This window comes from Podarcis melisellensis, assembly GCF_964234715.1.
Source record: "Podarcis melisellensis genome assembly, chromosome: 1".
Lineage (NCBI taxonomy): Eukaryota > Metazoa > Chordata > Lepidosauria > Squamata > Lacertidae > Podarcis > Podarcis melisellensis.
Genome location: NC_138528.1, coordinates 28,221,105 through 28,240,769, shown reverse-complemented (window position 1 = coordinate 28,240,769; position 19,665 = coordinate 28,221,105). Strand labels below are relative to the sequence as shown.

The 19,665-nt window shown below is 42.8% G+C and overlaps 1 protein-coding gene and 1 long non-coding RNA gene across 25 annotated transcripts in view; one reads left to right on the top strand and one right to left on the bottom strand.

Moving 5' to 3' along the window:
* The window catches only part of NRXN3 (neurexin 3), a 1,185,406-nt gene that overhangs the window by 527,294 nt on the left and 638,447 nt on the right, over positions 1-19,665 (top strand). For 16 of the 24 annotated variants that reach the window (XM_081908656.1, XM_081908654.1, XM_081908664.1 and 13 more), the window contains 5 exons: positions 3,408-3,527; positions 8,174-8,555; positions 8,867-9,057; positions 11,166-11,339; positions 19,030-19,056. In XM_081908656.1, the coding sequence (XP_081764782.1) occupies positions 3,408-3,527; positions 8,174-8,555; positions 8,867-9,057; positions 11,166-11,339; positions 19,030-19,056 (894 nt within the window). The remainder of the gene's footprint in view (positions 1-3,407; positions 3,528-8,173; positions 8,556-8,866; positions 9,058-11,165; positions 11,340-19,029; positions 19,057-19,665) is intronic. The other 8 variants (XM_081908650.1, XM_081908647.1, XM_081908643.1 and 5 more) reach the window with 1 other exon arrangement.
* On the bottom strand, positions 14,627-16,921 carry LOC309373296. Its single transcript, XR_014169954.1, has 2 exons — positions 16,601-16,921; positions 14,627-16,485 (listed from the first exon to the last, which is right to left on the bottom strand). It is a non-coding gene; the product is annotated as an uncharacterized lncRNA (long non-coding RNA).

Below are 19,665 nucleotides of genomic sequence, written 5' to 3'. Positions count from 1 at the left end.
AAAACAACAGCCACTAAAACAAAAGAGAACAACAAAGCCTGGTGATAAAGAAAAAAGTAGTGACAGATAAATCTAAAATGATTTAAAATCAGCTCTTTGCAAATAATATTCCACAAACAGCCTGAAAGCCTTTGAAGGCAGAATAATCCTTTCTCTCTTCTCCCTCACCCCAGGGCTATTAGTTTTGAATTTCTGTTGTTTGTGAATGCATTTATGCTCTAGAAGGCATATTTATTTATTTCCCCCAGTATCTTTTGAGAGCAAAACCCCTGATCCTAAAGCATGGGATTGCTGCCACGCTGAAAGAACGAACCTGGGGTCATGTGGACATGTGCAAAGGTGCAACTAGGTGCCAATGTGCTATTTATTTATCTGCTGAATGTCAGCCTGCCGTTGCTTATCAAAGTCAAAGAAGTCACACAGTTTTGTTTCCAATCAGAAAAGCAGAGCTGGCCGAACACGGAAGAATGGTTGTAAAATCTCCATATCATTCTCCTTTTTCGCTAGCTGCCACCAATGTAAAAATTTGGCCCCAGCTGCATTACGAATGCATTTTATATGGAATACTGATAAGGAGCATGGTCTCCAAAGCATCACATCTAAAGGATGAAAGTGGGAGCCAGATTGTGGGGTGGCCTGGATGCTGCCATGACTGGGGAAACGGTAGTTGATTGCCCTGTCTGGGATCTTAGTGGGCTTCTTCCTCTCATGGGGCCCGGCAGGATCTTTAAAGGGGCCATTCAGATCCACCATCACTAGTTCTCACCAGCCTGAAAGTGACGTTTCCAACATGTCCCTGTGGTGGTTAGCATGGCTGCAGAGACCTCATATAGGCACCTGGGCAGCAAATTAATAGGCTTTGTGGCAGCGTAGGGTGGTCTCAGGATTGTTGTTGTTGTTTAGTCGTGTCCGACTCTTTGTGACCCCATGGACCAGAGCATGCCAGGCACTCCTGTCTTCCACTGCCTCCCGCAGTTTGGTCAGGCTCATGTTCATAGCTTCGAGAACACTGTCCAACCACCTCGTCCTCTGTCGTCCCCTTCTCCTTGTGCCCTCCATCTTTACCAACATCAGGGTCTTTTCCAGGGAGTCTTCTCTTCTTATGAGGTGGCCAAAGTATTGGAGCCTCAGCTTCACGATCTGTCCTTCCAGTGAGCACTCAGGGCTAATTTCCTTAAGAATGGATAGGTTTGATCTTCATGCAGTCCATGGGACTCTTCAGTCTCCTCCAGCACCATAATTCAAAAGCATCAATTCTTCAGCAATCAGCCTTCTTTATGGTCCAGCTCTCACTTCCATACATCACTACTGGGAAAACCATGGCTAATCTCAGGATTAGCTACCCATCAATAACGGCAAAACCGCTTGAACTTCTGTTTTCAGGGGGTTCACCTCTCAGAGGCACGCAATGGCATGTGGCTAGAAGATCTGTGCTCCAGAGTGCTAGACTGGTTGCAGTGATAGGAGTAACCAGTAGCGAGCTTTTGACAGCTCACCCACTCTTGTGGCAGAAATGTCATTGGGTAGGATCTAAACATAAGGGGAACCCTCAAGTAAACCAGTTCTCAGCCCAAGCTGAGGTGGGCCGGGCCTGATGCCACTCGTGTCAGGTTATCAGCGGGATTCCAGGAGCATAATATAGACCATGGTCCTTATATGCTGGTCAGCTCCCATGGGATTCTCCAGCAGGAGTGCTGGGATGATGTAATGGGCTTCAGATTGAATAGTGTAGGGGACTAGTGGATCCTGGCCCAATGCCATGCCAACCCTGCTTTCCACACTATAGTCAATAAACGTTTTGGCCTGTTTTTCACCCACAGCTGTGCCCTGGGTGTTATTTATCCCCTACATGGCATGTAGGGAAGCATCCCCAATGCACTTGCCAGGTTGTTGCAATTATGTAAGGAGTGCTGTACGCTGAAACCAATTACAAATCTTGTATGTCCTTTCATAATAGAGACAACTAAACTCTGCTTGTATTCATCCCAATTGATTCCACTGACTTCAAATATTTTGCTTTGTTTGTTTTCTTGCTTGTGTGGCTTGAATTCTCACACCTTTAGTCCCAAGGGGCCTTCTTTCAAAACACATTTGCTAAATATCTACTTTTTCAAATGAAAAATGAAGGAGAAAATTTGAATTTCTTTTCCCTTAAAATGCCCAAGCCAGATTTGCTGCCTTTTTCACTGATAGCAGGATGGATTTTTATTCATGGCAGGATGCTGTTTACCCTTATCCTAACTTGCCCAATTAACCACTGAAGTAGATCCAGGACTAATGCATTTACTACATGAACGACACAATTCATTCCAAATATATTTCTATAAATGGGAGTCTTCCACTTTGAGCATTCAAATCTAGGCACCGTGCCAAGAAACCATCTATCTAGAGCCACTTCTTGGTGTTTGTGTGCCAGTAAAGCTATGCTCAGTCTGCTATCCTTGATCACTTCTTGGACAGAGATGACATCTCACTCGAAGCCACCTTTAAAACACAATTTACTGCAAAGTCCTGATTCAGCTTTCCATTAGAACCAGCACCGTCTGCTAGCTTACTTGTAGCTTAGGCTTTTTAACTTCTATTGATGCTGCTTGAGCATTATGTGCCTCGTTTATATCTGTGGTCTGGGGTGTTTGATGCACCCCTTGAACCACAAGTGATTCCCTGATCTCCGTTCTACAATGACTTCCATTTGCAAACAATAAGCATTTATTGAGAATGGAGAGCCAGAAAGAATTGCAAGCCTGGCTTTCCTTCAGGAGCATTGTCTACCCGAGGATCTATGCTTGGTACTTCATTACACAGAAAGCAAAGCACCTAAAAAGTTCCAATTAACAAAGGAAAAGGAGGAGTTTGAATTGATTATTATGGAGATGGTAATATCTGTAGCCAGACTGTTCAGTGTAAGGGTAATGTTGGGATTGCTGGGGGCTCATTTATGCTTGACCTCGTCTGGAGATGTGTTTGCAGAACTCAGCCTGGTGTGTATGATCACTGGGAAAAATAGAAGAGTTGTTTACTTTCCCTGGGGAAAAGGTTCCTTCTCCTCTCCCCTCAAAGCAGAAACATTGTCATTTCAGTTTCCTACTGACTTATCCACTGGCTTTATAATCCTTTAGCACTGCAGTGAAGTTTGCTGATGTAAAGTAAGAGGGAACATTTAGTCTTCCTCTGAAGCTATGTGGGGCTGAGATAGGTAAGGAATATCTTAGAGAGAAGGGAATAACAATCCCCATTCAGCTTTAAGTGGGCAAGGCATGCAAATGTAATTTGCACCACCTTTTAAGAAATTAGCTTTTGTACCATCATCACACCAAGATGATTTCAGTGACTTTTCCAACCAGGCAGGCTTTTACTGTGCAACAGATGTGGCTTTAAAATTTGCTTCTACTTGCCACTGTCCCCAGGTAAAGGACCTGAGACGCTTTATGCTGGGCAGAAACTCAATGACAATGAATGGCACACAGTCCGTGTGGTACGTCGGGGAAAGAGTCTCAAGCTGACCGTGGATGATGATGTTGCCGAAGGTGAGTGGGTGATTCATCATGGGTTTCTCGTTTTGATTGAGAAGACCTAAGTTACATAACAGTTCTGTCACTTCGCACCTTTGGCCATGCCTTACCTTTAATACTACCCGTTTCCCCAATAATTAGGACAAAGCTTGGACCCAGTAATCCTGTTCCCAGGTGGATGCCAATGTCCCTAACACTATGCTCACAGTGTAATGTGAAGCATAGGAACCCCAAATTATACAAGTAGCTTCCATGAAAAGAGGCACATGGAACATCTGAATCACATACACTTGGTGATGGAGATGCTCACTTCTCCACCATAGTGAACAAGGTAATCAGCTTCGGTAAACATTTGAACCAAGGGCAAAGGCTCAGACTAATCCCATTTAACAACATTGGTTGGAACAGGAAAGGATACCATGCTTCTGTGCTTATTTTGTCATACTTCCTTGATAGGGATGATGATGATAATAATAATTTATTATTTGTACCCTGCCCATCAGAGGGGTTACAATGCAGCCAGTGGTGGTTTCCTACTACTGCACCTCTTAATTCATTTGTAGTTCTGACATCCCAGACACACCCTGTTATCTTTTGTAACTGTTCTGAACTCAGGAAGGAGGCTCAGAATTCCATAACTATTGGATTGTGCCCCATAGGATGTTTTCGTGTCATCTAGAAAAGATTTGAAACATAAAGCGGCCCAAATCCAAGTTTGTAAGTGTGCATTTTATTAGCCTAGTGGCAAGCTTAAAATTTGTGAAGAGAGTTTAAATAGAGTGAAATGGAGCAGGAGAGAGAAATATGGAATGTAAATAGCCATCCTATCATTTCAAAGTATTGAATTTTTGCAGGAAAATCTGGTAGAAACGTAAATTACTGGCTTTACATAAGACGATCCTGTGCACATGTATAGGACTGCAGTCTTCTACCTCTATGTTGGAAAAGTATCAGTGCTAAGTAGGGTGCAGTTCTGAGGCACAGCCGCTTGATGGCACACACTGCCTTGCACAGCCATGCTTGCTGGGGGGGAAATGTGTGCATGGAATTTAGAGTCCATAATTGTTAGCTTTATGAACGCAAATGTGAAATCCTAAACCACTTTAAATTAATCTTACATATTGAAATATATAAGTTATTATTCATGCAAGTGAGGATATAAATAAACATCTACATGACATAGCCATGGAGGGCATCTGCATATTGATAAATAAATAGATATGCATGTGTAACAAAGCAGTGTCAAAATGGTTTCCTAAAATTTGTTGTGACCTTCTCTGGGTGAATGGTAAGTAAGAAATCTAAATAAATAAATAAATAAATAAATAAATAAATTTTCCCCTTGCAGAACAGTGTGGATAATATTTTGCTAGGGGAGTGGAAAAAAAATAAATATTATTTGGGGGGGGAATTATCCTGTGAAATTTTCGCTCCACTCTAGCATCTAACAATGAAGCCGTATAGTTTTGTGAGTGTGTTTGTGTGAATACTGTTGAAGTAATTTAATTAGAGCTTTTCTAGAAGCAAATAATTAAAGACCAGCATAGAGACATGCTATGCCCAAACTGAGAGGTAATTTGCCATCTGAAGTTAATGAGGCTGCTTTATCCATTTGCTTTCTTCTGCCTTACCCCCTGCCACATCACTGAGCAGGACCAAATGATAACCAAAATAACATCAGACAGTAGGGTAAAGCTATTTCTGCTTGCAAAAAGCAGCAGGATGACTCTCGAGCACATTATCATTCTTATGACTTCGTCATCACATTTCTTTCCTCCCTCCCTCCCTCTCTTCATCCCCTTGCCCTTGATAATTTAATTGACAATCCTCAGACTGGGAAGCACGGCAATTTATTTCTAAAGTGTTTTTGAATTGTTTGCATCTGTAAGATCTGATTCTATACAGCAGAGGCATGTCCAACTTTCAAGATACTGCGATCTACACCCACTATTAAAAAACTGGCAATGATCTACCCATGAGATTGACCAAAGTTGTAAAGTTGTTGAGCTTTTTTTTAGGGAGCCAAATTTGTTTTTGGGGTGGTGGTGGCCAGGGTCCCCCAATTGACCACAATCTACCACTATTGATCAGTAGATAGTGATTGACCTGTTGGACACCCCTGCTATACAGCAATAAGTTACTTTAAGTTAGGCTGAGTTTTGTAGGGAGTTGGCAGTCCCAGGGAACTCTTGATCCCTGTCTTTCACTCCATCGTGGAGCATGGCACATTCCAAAATGTTAGACGGGTCTTTGGAGAAGTCTGTAACATGGAAGACCATTCATTCATATCCCACCGTTCCAGGAGCTGCACATCCTATTTTGCCTCCCAAAAGGAAAACAGGATGTGCTGCCCTGATGCCTCTGCCTCCCAATTTCAAGTGAGATCACACTGAAATTGTGCAAGACTTCACATGACTTTGGGCAGTGGTGGAGGTGGCAGGGCAGGCAAGGTATCTGCCAGGGTGCTGCCTATGGGGCTTCTGCTGCCTGAGGCAATTCCCTCAGCCCACCTAATGGCTGTGCTGGCCCTGCACCTTTCCTCCAAGGAGAAAAATTTTATACTCTCAGCAAACCTGTAAGGCGGGCTGAGAAATAAGCCCTTTTCAGGCATTCAGGTTGGACACATGAAGAGGCCAGGAGGAATGTATGTGGCAAGTCCTGCTCCCTTTATGATGATGCACTCCCTGGCCCAAGATGTGATTGGCCTGTTCTTGAAGGGGGCTGCCTCAATTGTACCTAATGCCATTCTGGGTTCCTGTCCCTGCAAAAAGCAATTCCCTCAGATTAATGCCAGTTATGCCAGACATCAGTGGGGATGAGGCTTGCTTCACGCTGTCCTGCTTACCCCATCATTCATTCAGATTAAACACCTGAACAGCATTGTAGTGGCTGGCCCAAGGAGCTGTGTGGAGATATGAGCCTGGCCCTACTTTCCCAAAATCCACCAGCCATCTGCTAATCCAGGCCTTATCTTCCCTTTGCTTACTGACTCCCCAAAGTCTGGTATTCCATATCTCTTAGTAGCTCAATGTTTGCCCAGCAAGCAACAGTTTGGCAGCTGAAAAATGTCCTTTACAGTCCTGAGTTCAGTCTCTTGGTTGTAGTTAGGAGACATGCCTTAAAGAGAAAGAAACACCCAGCCATCCATTCAAGTTCTGCACTGGTCAAGCTAACTGAACCAGACCATTATGAGCCCAATCTGTAAAGCAGGTACACTTATCAGAACAAAAGCTTTCAGCCTTGAGTCCTTGATCAGATGGTACACTAAGCCAAACCTTGGTTCAACAATACAGTGGTACCTCGGGTTACATATGCTTCAGGTTACATATGCTTCAGGTTACAGACTCCGCTAACCCAGAAATAGTACCTTGGGTTAAGAACTTTGCTTCAGGATGAGAACAGAAATCATTCTCTGGCGGCGCAGCGGCAGCAGGAGGCCCCATTAGCTAAAGTGGTGCTTCAGGTTAAGAACAGTTTCAGGTTAAGAACGGACCTCCGGAACGAATTAAGTACTTAACCCGAGGTACCACTGTAATAAGAACCAGGAAGGAACTAAGTGATGCTAGACTTTCCTGTGGAACACAGGTATTAGCCTTCCCATACAATGCCATGGGCTTATATTACTACTATATATTATTGGGAGTTAACGTATGCTGCTTTTAAAAGCATGATAACATCACACAGCATACAGTGTAGCACTTCAGCTCAAGTAATAAATAGTGGATTGTGATGGCAAAACATACACAGGTTTTTCCAATGCAAATTTCAAGAAGTGGCTGAGCTGTCATTAAGAACATGTCATTTCTAAAGGTTTAAAGGAGTATTGTTGGATATTTGTGGAGGTTAATGTAAATGCAGGAGCACATTATAGATTGGGGCATTCACCACACAAAACATTTTAATTTGTAAACTTGATTTTTTTATGCTTATTAAAAATAGTGGCTTTCTGGTTCTGGTAGTTACAGCTGGTGATAGATATATGGAGCTCTGATGAGATTCCACTTCACTTTTAAGCTTGCCCAGGCTTTCATTGAGGTTATCTCTATAACAAGCCCTGGGAGACTTATTTCCAACCCAGTTTGGGCTGTGTGGAATAGGCAACACAGTACTCAGGTCTTTCATCCAGTTTGCAAAACCTTTCCCCCACCAAGAGCAAAGGGAAAGAAGATCATTGGCAGCAGTAACATACTACATTATAACTTATTTCCTTCCCTTTAAAAGTATTTATAAAGCTTCTAATGTTTTCTTTAAAATCTCTTAAGTGGTGTACAGTACAAAACAAATAATATCATTAAAGCAAAAATACCTCATAAAACTAATAAAGCATTAATATAAGAGCACATGGAAGCATAAAAAACCGCATTAAACACGAATTCAGGGAGTTGAAACACATAAAGCCAGGTCTGATCTTATGTGTTAGGGAAAGCCTGGAGAAAAAATATATTTCTTTACAAGATGCCTGAAGCAACTGATGGTGGCTGCTTCATGTATGGAAAAGGGAAGGACATTCCATAGTACAGAGGCAAGAACAGAAAATGGTCATTAGTACTGTATTGGAAACCTTAACCAAGAGTAATACCTTGGAGGCAGGCCTCATATTACCAGTCCTATTAGCTGCAGAACTTTTTTTTCAGCTTTATTTACTGTTTTCTGATCCTCAGGTACTATGGTTGGTGACCACACCCGCTTGGAATTCCACAATATTGAGACTGGGATAATGACAGAGAAGCGTTATATCTCTGTCATTCCCTCCAGCTTCATTGGCCACCTCCAGAGCCTCATGTTCAATGGCCTTCTCTACATTGACTTGTGCAAGAATGGTGACATTGATTACTGTGAACTGAAAGCCCGCTTTGGACTGCGCAACATCATTGCGGACCCTGTCACCTTCAAAACCAAGAGCAGCTACTTGAGCTTGGCAACTTTGCAGGCCTACACCTCCATGCACCTCTTCTTCCAGTTCAAGACAACCTCTGCTGATGGCTTCATCCTTTTCAACAGTGGTGATGGAAATGATTTCATTGCAGTTGAGCTGGTCAAGGGGTAAGTAAGATATTATGTTGTCTCTGGGAGTAGGTTGGTCAATCCATGTAGGCAGTTGTGCCGTCACAAGTCTGACTATAAATTCATATTCTTCTTTCTCCTGGGAAGGTAAGTTGAATAAAATATGACCTGTCCTGATGAAGCTTCTTATTCTTCTCTTTGACCATGGACAACTCATTAAGACTATCTGGAATTTTGGTTAGAAAATTAGAGCAGACTGTTGCAGATGTTTTGAATCTTTTTTGTGTCTTAGCCATTAATTCATTTTCATTCTGGGCTTTCTTCTGAGTAGGCACTTGTGTTATTTGCAGGTATATACACTATGTGTTTGACCTTGGGAATGGACCTAATGTCATCAAAGGCAATAGTGACCGGCCTTTGAATGACAACCAGTGGCACAATGTAGTCATCTCCCGAGACAACAGCAACACCCACAGCCTAAAAGTAGACACCAGGGTTGTTACTCAGGTCATCAATGGTGCCAAAAACCTTGACCTTAAGGGTAAGTAACTGGATCTTACCAGATCAGGTAAAATATATTCTTTGTATTCATGATGCACCGTTTTGCACCAGGTTTAATCCTTGGCAATTCCAGTCAAAAACAAATTAGGTGGTAGGTCTTGGAGAAACCTCCCACATTTAAAAGCCAGGTGCTATTTGGAATGGACAGTACTTTGCATATGCATTTCTTATCAATGTATTTTGATAAGTTTTGTTTTGTTTTTTTGAGATGAGAACCGCATCCGAACCTTGCCTTGCGCACTGTGAAACTAAATTCTTATCTGCATATTGGTCCAAGAGGTGCAAACTAGGTTAGTTCCTACTGGAATTCCCAAAGAAGAAATTCCTCAAGAGGACACACACACACATACAATTTCATACCACACAGCGCTCTACACATACAGTACTAGTAGGGATGCAATTTTCTGAAAAGAATCATTTTTGAGTTTATCCACATGGATATCTTCTTCTTCTAATTTTCATCTCATTTCTTGATCTAAATGAGAAGCAAGGTTTTTTGTGTTCCGCTAAAGATACAGTTACCATATATTGTATATATTATATGTATAATATTACATGTGCATTATACACATATACACTCCAAGTTACCCAAAGTAACCAGCACATAAATCTCCTTTATTGCAACTTGAATTCATTGATACAAGAGGCAGTTCAGTATGGACAAAACACAAACAGGTTGGAACTACCATATTCTGTGTATAAATCCATTTAAAATGGATTCTTCCATTCCTAAATGCTAATGGGTGAAACAGAATGGTGGGCAAACCCCTTTTACTCTGGCATCTAGTTGTAAGGCAGATTTTATATGGGAGAGCAGTGAATTGTGTGATCTCCCATCTGCAGTCTGAAATGCTCTAATTCAAGAACAGGTTTTACACAAGCCTCAGTCTTTTAAAATGAACAAATATAAGGACCTTAGAACTTTTCCACTGGGCTAGACTTTCATGAGTCTCTCTGTCATGAGTCCCCCCCCCCTCACCAATGTGTGTACTGTCCTCCAGTGGGTCTTTCAGGCCATGTAGATATGGTAAAACTGTTACAGTTGTATTTAGTGTACATAAATTTGGGTATATGTTGAAAGTTGTCTTGATTCATATTTTGCATTTTCCTTCCTAGACTTATACGTTGAGTAAAACCGCTCCCTATTTCTATAACAGACAGTCATTTATACTACTACTACTACTACTACTACTACTACTACTACTAATAATAATTTATTTATACCCCGCCCATCTGGCTGGGTATCCCCAGCCACTCTGGGCTGCTCCCAACCTAATATTAAAACACTATACAGCATTAAACAGTAAAAACTTCCCTAAACAGGGCTGCCTTCAGATGTCTTTTAAAAGTAAGATAGTTGTTTTTGCCTTGACATCTGATGGGAGGGCATTCCACAGGGCAGGCGCCACTACCAAGAAGAAAATCAAATCAGCAGGCTGTTCTTCTGTGGGCAGCTCTTCCCTCTATCTTTTCGCTGGTGCGTGTTTTGCTGTTCATTTAGGAAACTTAAGAAGAAACACTTTCCAGGGCCAAAGGTGCTGAAGTTGACATGCCCAGAGTGCTTGTTTCAATATCATGAAAGGTGCTTGGGGAGCCTGCACAAGGCTGCTTCTCCTGGTCTCACACACAAAGCTGCTTTGGCAGGGAAACCACAAATCTCAACAAGTGGATCCAAGAGGGTTTATTAATGGAAGAGCTGATACATCCTTGGGAGCAATTTGGTGCAACACGGTGGTGTATTGGTCAAAAAGTCACAGTTCCACAAAGCAACAGGCACTGCTGTGTGAAAAGAACATTCCATAATGGGACACTGTTATATTATTATAATCAGTAAAACAAACCCAATACTCCCCATGTCTGAATACACCCTAAGTGCTGGGCACACTTGTGGGTTATATCCTGTGCTGCTGTTCCACTTGCAAAACAGGCATTCCCTTCCCCTTCCTCTCCCCCACAGTCACCATTTCATGTGGGGAGAGGAGTGTGAGAGGAAGTCCCCTTGAGTGAGCAGAACGCATTGGATGCAACCCTATAACTCCACTGTTTGCCTTAACCTTTTCCTTTGTCCTGTTACTTGGTTCCCTCCAGGTGATCTTTACATTGCTGGCCTGGTTCAAGGAATGTACAGCAACCTCCCCAAGTTGGTAGCATCTCGCGATGGGTTTCAAGGCTGCCTGGCATCGGTGGACTTGAACGGGCGCCTGCCAGATCTTATTAACGATGCTCTTCACCGCAGCGGGCAGATTGAGCGTGGATGTGAAGGTACAGCCTACCTAAAATGCCATTCCTTCTCACACAGCCCTCCCTACCTCCATGCTGCTCTTTGCATCGCCACCACATATTTCCTCCATAGATGCTCGTTGTGACATTCCTCCACCATCGCCATGCACATTAAGCCTCCATGATTGTAACCAGCTTGGGTGTGCAAAAGAAATGAGAGGTGACTGTGAAACACTCCATGTTGTAATGTAGCTTTCCTTTTTGGGTACTGTGAGGTGCTGGTGGTGGTTGCTCGTGAGTAACCAGGCAGGACTCTGACCTGTCTTTTACAGGTTTTATTGGTGCAAACTATTTACAGTGCAGAACCACAAAGTTCATGTCCAACTTAGTCACTTCCAGATTCTGGGAGTGGCCCCTTCTGGTTTCTCCCCCAACATAAGAACTTAGACACCCCAAATCTCCGCCTCCCCTCCTTACATTTCACCCCTCTGCGCAAGCTGTGTGATGGAAACAGCGTGTCTGCCTCGTGTCCAGCCGGGCTAGGTGAGGCGCTTGGGCTCTCAGTAGCATCTTTGAGCCCTCCCCTCGCTTGGTTGCCCCCTTCCCCCTCTGCTCCACTGGAGGTGTGGCTTTCCCCACTGCTGGATGAGGGGCTGCTCCTCAGAAGTGTCGGAAGCTCTCTGTATCCCCCTGACTCCCTCTCCTGTTCCAATGGCAGTCCCCTGACATTCATGTTGTGTGTCTCTCCATAATGGAAGACGCCCAAACATTTAGGAGGTCCCCAACACAAAAGCAATCCACATAGAAATTGAGGTCATACAACACACATAAACATCAACTGGTGTTTTCCCATCATGAAGTAGCAGCATGTGTGCTGGGGTGGAGCTGTCCTCCTGACATGACATTGCTGCAGCTCACCTGGGTGGTACTGGCTCAAGGCAGTGCTGAAGTCAGTACTGTGGAGGCACACCACAGAACCAATCCAATCCATGCTCCCACCAGTGTGTCTGCAGAACCGCAACCTTCCCGCTGTCCTGCTCCACTGTTGCACAGATAAGCTGCAGGGAAGCTGGTTTCTGAAGGGTGGCTTGACCCTCCCATGCTGGCCCCTACTGCCACTACTCCAGCTCTGATTAACTGCTAGGGTATAGTCATATGCCACAGTCCAGATCTGCACCTGAGCATCAAGCTTTTGATAGCCTCCTTAGCAAAGTCATTGTCACTCTTTGAGACCAAGTTCTCTTTTACATCACATCCCTGGGATCAATTCACATCTATTACAGGGCGACAGCTGGAAATGCTTCTGCACTGTGAGTTGGTCAAAGAGAGCAATGACAGGGAGTAAAAGAAAAGAGGTCTTGAACATTACTTCCCTGATTATTCAGTTTTTCCTACCCATTTAAATCTCTCTGCATGCCAGGATTTTATAATCTGGTATAATCAAAAGTTCTTCAATCCTGCATTGGACTCCACAAGTTGCCGTACAGCACACAGTTGCCTTTCATATTCTATAGAGTGCCAAATTATACTTTTTCTATGTCTCACCATTATATTACTGGTCTGTTCCTGTATGTTTTGGGTAATCTCCCACTGGCCTTTCTGAAAGTCTGTGGATCCCATGGCCAGATTGACTGTGCTCCCCATCAGCAGTCTCAAATTTTATATGATTTTGGAATAAATGACATACTGCTTTGAGACAGTGTCTTTTTGTGCCGTGTTTTGATATAGAATGGTATAGAAAGAGAAATCTGGGTGATAAGGTTTTTGTGAAAACACTTGTCCTTGAACTGACAAAGGCTTGTGAAGAAGGCAGGTAGGAGATAATCTCTCAGCATCAAACAAGAGAAACAGAACACCGCTGCCATTGCTGAGTCTTCAGAAAAAAGAAAATACACTTTGGGTGACATCCAGTGGTGTCAGTCCACTTACACAGTGGACTTCCTCTTGCATAACTTGAGTTTCCCTCTCTTCTCCCCCACTGCAGTTTCTAGAGTGTTGGGAGACTCTAAGGGCACATGGGGACTCAGGGACGTGCTGGTGGGAGGAGAAAGAAAGGGAAATATAATCATAGCCATTCATGTGATGTTGGACATTGCTTTTATGTTTAGAAGAGGCCCCCTTTTGCACTTAGGCTTTTTAAACAATCCTTTTAGTGGCTCACAACATTTTCTTTTGAGAGATGGGTCCCTGTAAGAGTCTTAGAATAGTTTCTGGCTGCTCACAATGAGTGTTTAATATTCTTAAATATATATAATTTTATGGCAGACTGATTACTTAACTTTCTGGCACTGGGAGGATTTCAGATACCCTCCTGATTGCCCAATTTCATTTTTAATTGATGTTAACCATATTTAAAAAGACAAGCACAGCTCAAAGTGGCAGAGTTCATAGCTCAGAGGTGGAATGCTTGTTTTTACATATATGAGGTCTCAGGTTCAGTCAGGGACAAGTTCAATTCAAAAGTTTCAAGCAGCAACTTTGGGAAAGACCTTTGCCTTGGACCCCCACCAGTCAGCACGGATCAGCCTACCCCAATCTGATGTTTTGGACTACATCTTCCATCAGGCTCAGCCAGCATGGCAAATGATCAGGGGCAGTGGGACTTACAGCCCAAAATACCTGGAGTGCACCAGGTTGGGGAAGACAGATGTGAATATAGTGTAGTAGATGGACCATTGATCTGGTTCCGTATAAGATTGCTCCTTGTGTCTGCTCAGTAATATTACACTGAATCTCTAAGCTCTGCTCAGTAATATTACACTGAATCTTAAAGAATAAAGAGAACAGCTAGTGAAGGTGACAGCATAGATGAGGAAAAATCACCACCTAATGCATAAATTGTCAGATCCAGTACTATGGGGGGAAAGGACATTTTAGAGGAATGTTGTGCATAGCCCAGCCTGGGTTTAAATCTTTAGCTGAAAATTTGAGATATAAATTAAGGAAGAACTGAGTTTGTGGATGGTCCTTTGGATTTGAATTCATTGTACAATGCCTTTTTTCAGCAGTTGACACAGAAGCTTTTGGCAGCTACTTCCTTATCCTGTTAAATATTTGATCAGTGCTTTGCAGGCAGCTCAGATGCTCCTGTAAAGGTATTTTAGCAAAGCCAAGGGCTTTGTTGCATCCAGCTGTGAGGAATCCAAGCCTTAGCTGGTGGTTATCACACAGCCCTTAGGTATTCAGCTGTGGGATGACATAATCGTCACGAGTGGCATTTAAGGCAGAAAGGCTGTATCAAATCATAATATTCTTGGCATTAGTTATATAAAAACCTGAGCACTCTCAGCCGCATAAGAAAATGACTTGGTCATAACAGGCACACCATATTAGCAGAAGCGGTTATAGCAAAGAAGATTGCTTGACCAGCAGTTTATTGTAGGAACATAGGAACCTGCCTTATGCAGAATTCATCCAGCCCAGTAGTGTCCAAGCCAAATGGTATGTGATTCCAGGGATTTCAAATGCACTCTTCCAAGGTCTATGTTTCCTTTTGTGAATGATGCACAGCAGAGACTGTGGTGTCTTTATGATATATATACAACCTGAACTTACAAGGGAGGGGATCAAATTATCACACTCCAAGAGGGTCCTGTTTCTCTCATGGCTGGGAGCCCACATTGTGCTACAACACCCCCTTCCCCAGCTCACTGCATTTAGCAGATGGACACTTCCCCGCGCCCTCAAAATCCTAAACCTTCTGCTCTCCTTTTGTCTCTGTTTACTATCTCAGAGCTCAGGAAGAGGCCTCTCCCACTCTCTGGTTGGCTCAGAGTCTTTCCTTTGTTGATAGCCCATCTCTCTGACCTTGTTCCCTGCTAATGGCCTACCTTCTCCCAGGCAGCTTCCTGCACATGGGAAAAACTGGTTGGGCCTATACTTTGACACTGCTAAATTCAGTGCTTGGCAGCCCATCGTAATACACCAAGCACTGATTAAACTCCAACGCCCGTTAGACTCAGCACCCATTTTACCAAGAGATTTAGGGGAGTCAACACACCCATAAAAGCAGCATCTACACTGACTAGCAATCATTTTGCAAGGTTTCAGAATGAAGTCTCTCTCCCAGCTCTACCTGCAAATTTTGGGGATTGAACCTGGGACCAGGCAATGTGGATGCTTTGCGATTGAGTTGCAGCCCTTCATTTAGGGGCCATAGGGGCTGCTGGAATCACTATTTTATCTGGAAACAAGAGAGGGGAAGCTGGACCCATTTCATTTATGTATATACATAAGTATTTTAATAACTTAGATCCTTACTTTCTTCATTGAGATGCACCCCAGGCATCTCACATAAGTAAATCAGATAAAAACATTCAACTCCTAAAATAAAATACTACAGGTGAAATGCAAAAAGCTATCACAACATAGAAAACCAGCAGGAAATGACAGCAACCATATCTGTTGCTAACAGGAAAGTCTGAAGGAGCTGGATAAGAACAATAAATAATGCACAAAATAGCAACATAATTGGAAGCCACAAGTCAGATATTGCTACTTAAAAACAAACAAAAAGCATCTAAATGTCTGCTGGGAAAACCAGATCTTCCTGTCAATGCAAAACATACACTGTGAAGAGGCCAGATACATGTATCTGGGGAAGGCAAGAAACAAATTTGGTGCTAACAAATTTGGCTTCTTCAAGTTAGCTATTTCAGAGTTAAGATGCTCAATAAACCTTTTCTTTGCCCAGATAAAAATTCACAAAATGTACAGGCACCACCATGCACAATTGTCCCCATATTGACAAATAACAGAGAAATTAGAAATCAAATTACAGCTGAACATAGGAAGCTTCCTTATGCCAAGTCAGGCCACTAGTTTACCTGGCTCAATACTGAATGCACTGACTGTCAGTGGCTCTCAAGGGGACATTTCCAGTCCTACCTGGAGCTGCTGTGGGTTGAACATGGACCCATCTGCCTACAAAAAAGGTGCTCTGTCACTGAGCTACCAGCTTTCTACCATCCTCAAATGTCTATTTGGAATACTTCAGTAACACAAGAGAAAGCAAGATCTTAAAATTCAAGAAAAAACTAACCACCCAGTTACCGCCTGGATCTTTTGAGTTCAGGACTCTACAGCTCTGAAGAGAAATGAGCACCTTGCATGGGATTGTGCTGACATTTGTGGTTGGGGACCTTGGAAGGAATGGAATCAATCTTCTTGCTGGCAAGAATAATATTACCTTTAAAATGGAAGAAGAAAAGCTTAGAAGACGAGATCTTTCTTCTCTTCAAAATAAACAAGAAAGCACCCACCCAGCCCTCCTCTGTTGATCTGACGGGTCAAGTGCAACTTACTGAGTCCATGGACATTGGTTTTAACAGCTGATAATCCCCTAGCAAATGTAGCATTGAATGAAGCCACTTTTAGATGATATCCTGAACAAAAAATGCAATGAACTAAGACTTTCTGTAATGAGGAACTCGTGTGTGTGTGTGTGTGTGTGTGTGTGTGAGAGAGAGAGAGAGAGAGAGAGAGAGAGAGAGTCTCCATGTCTACTGCTTGTTTATGACTTCATTCTTATGTCATCCATCATTTGTTGCCTTTCCACCATCACTACCATCTCCATTGTGACCACCCTCCAGTCTTTAATGCACAAACTGTACTTCGGCAAAAACAGCCTGCCCAGAGATATGATTTGTTCTCAGAGCAACAAAGTCATGAGTCACAAAGGGTAGCTATGAGAAACCAACCCCCCATTTTTTACTCAATCATCATAACCCAACAAAGAACATTGACTTTCTCCAGAACACCACCATTATTGTGCCCAATATTAAAGTGTGGGTGCAGATATTGATAACACTATATTATCTAAGATATACAGTATATTATGGTGGTGTTGCAGTTCTCTCATCCTCTCCACTCATGCAAGGTGACTTTCTGAAGCAGGGAGCTTTCCATATCCATGGAAGCTCCCTACATATGTTAGATCCATGATTTTCCAGGGGTTTTAAAATGCACAAAGTCTCTGTAGATACAAAAAGCCCCCCTTATCTTTCACCAGTTGGAAGGTGACTGAAATGGCAATTGCTGGGGAGAGGGGAGAGGCAAAGCTAGTCCACATTGGCCATGTTGGCTGGGGCTGTTGGGATTTGGAGTCCAGCAACCTCTGGAGGGAACCATGTTGACTAGATCTTGTGAAAATGCACAGAAGGCTTTTTGAGGATAGAGACACCCCCCTCCCCAGTTTTGCAATTTAGATTTAAGAGACCTTAATCTGTTCGGCAGTTGGTCTAGGGTTTGGCTCATAAGAGAATGTATTTTTGACTCTATACCACTGATTTGATCATTGGGCTAAATGGAAAAGGAAGAAGTTATGGAGGTGGGGAGAATGCTATATTTCTCTTTCATTTTCAAAAGTCCCTTTAAAATATTCATCAATATACTTACCATAATTGTGTTGGTCAAGAGATGGGGAGAGAATAGTTTCAAAGGAGAAGTAATTGCCATTTCAAGGTTTTCATATATCGTCACAGCAACAAGTTTTTAATAATTATGAAGATTGCTCTCTATTGGCTGTTAAAAGTGTTAAATGTTACAGTGGTGGAAGGCATGGGAGAAATATTCCTTTGTAGTTACAGTACAAGCAAGGTCCTCTCAGCAGATCCCAATGAGAAGAAGGATCATCTTGGAACAGGTGGTCCTTTTAGTTTCCTGGGCCCAAACTATTTAGGGATTTTAAGGTGATTACTAGCATTTTGAATTGTGCCTGGTTTCAGTTAGGCTCAATTGCAGAAGTGGGGGGGGGGGCAGCGGGAATGGAGTCATCTGATGTCAATAATGGGCAGGCACATTAGAACCCTTGAAACTACCAATTTCTTAATACTAAGGGAATATCTCTACATCGTAAACTTTCTCGTTACACCCAGGAAAAGGTACAGTTGACAGGTGAGCAAAGACCTTCCTAGCGGCAGCTGCCACTTTACCATCTAGGGACAGAGTAGGATTCAGAACATATGAAAGTGGACAGGGCAACATTCACCTGCATATTCAGTGACCGCCATCATGATCACTTCCTCCAGAACACAGTGGATTCCGTAAGCAGAAGCCCGTAGATGAAATCATCTTCCACAATTGGTATTGTGCTATCTTACAAGGGAGAAAACGTTGCCATTTACATGGGACTGTCTATCTTGCTTTTAAAATACAAAGAAATAAAAACTCATAGTGATAAAACCCAGTGAGGAGAGGTGATCTGAGGAAGGAGTCTTTTGTCTTTCCATTCTGGGTGTGCATATCACAGAGGGAAATACCCAGATTGGTTCACTGGCAGCCATATTGACTTAATTTGATTCCGATTGACTCTAGGCTTTTCTTGGGGATTAGGGAGGCTCCTCGCAGGAAATGAAACACTATTGTTTGCTGCTTCATTTATGAATATTGGTGAATCATGTGCCGTTAATGTTCCATCTGATGTTCTGTGCTTCAGAAATGTGTCTACTCTCCCCCCTCCCTAGTCTGTGCTATGTTGTCTGCTGTTTTGGATTGATGTTGTTCAGGTAGTGATGGACTGAGGCCCTTATGGCTGCCTCTCTCCTGATGTGTCTATGTGTTGTCTTTGGTGGCGTCACCCCTCCCAAAACTCTTAAGTGTGCATAAGGGCTGTGCTGGTTATTCCAGTTGTTTTTGTTTGTTTCTTTTTAGTGATGTTACCCCGGTTTTATCTGCCATTTTACTAACCTCTGGTTTATTGTTTTCGCTTTTTTCCATTCTTTTGCTAACAAAGTTGAGTTGACCAAAGCTGACCTGCAAGGTAGAGAAGGTTTTTGTTTCCATTGCCAGTTTGGACTGAAAGATGCCTTTTAATGTAACCTTTAGAGCCTTTTAATTATTATTATTATTATTATTATTATTATTATTATTATTATTCTTCTTTGATGCAGTCACATCTCTAAGCCAAATGGGTACAGCAAGCATTCCACAACCTGCTAGGTTGGAGAATGGGGTGGCAAGGATTTGGGGAGAAATGTCTAGGTATGGTTTGGGGTAGCTTAAGAGGTTTGACTGTATCTCACTCTAAGAGTATCCATAACTGCACAGCTTGATTTCCTGAAATAAGGGGTTAACATAACAAAATATGGCACTGGATGTCTGGTTACCGAAATAAAAATGTGAATCAGTCCTTTGGAGGACTGAGAAGTTTATAGTCCAGTCTATACAGTAGAGAAGTGGGTGAAATGTGACCTCTTTGTGCTGTTCCATGCATTAGATCAGCTTTCAACAATCTGGTGCCCTCCAGACATTTTGAACTACACCTCCCAGACAGGCTGGGGCTGATAGGAGGTGTAGTACAAAATATTTAAAGGGCAGCAGGATGGCAAAGTCTGCATTGGATGAAGTAGCCATTGGCAGGCACTGTAAA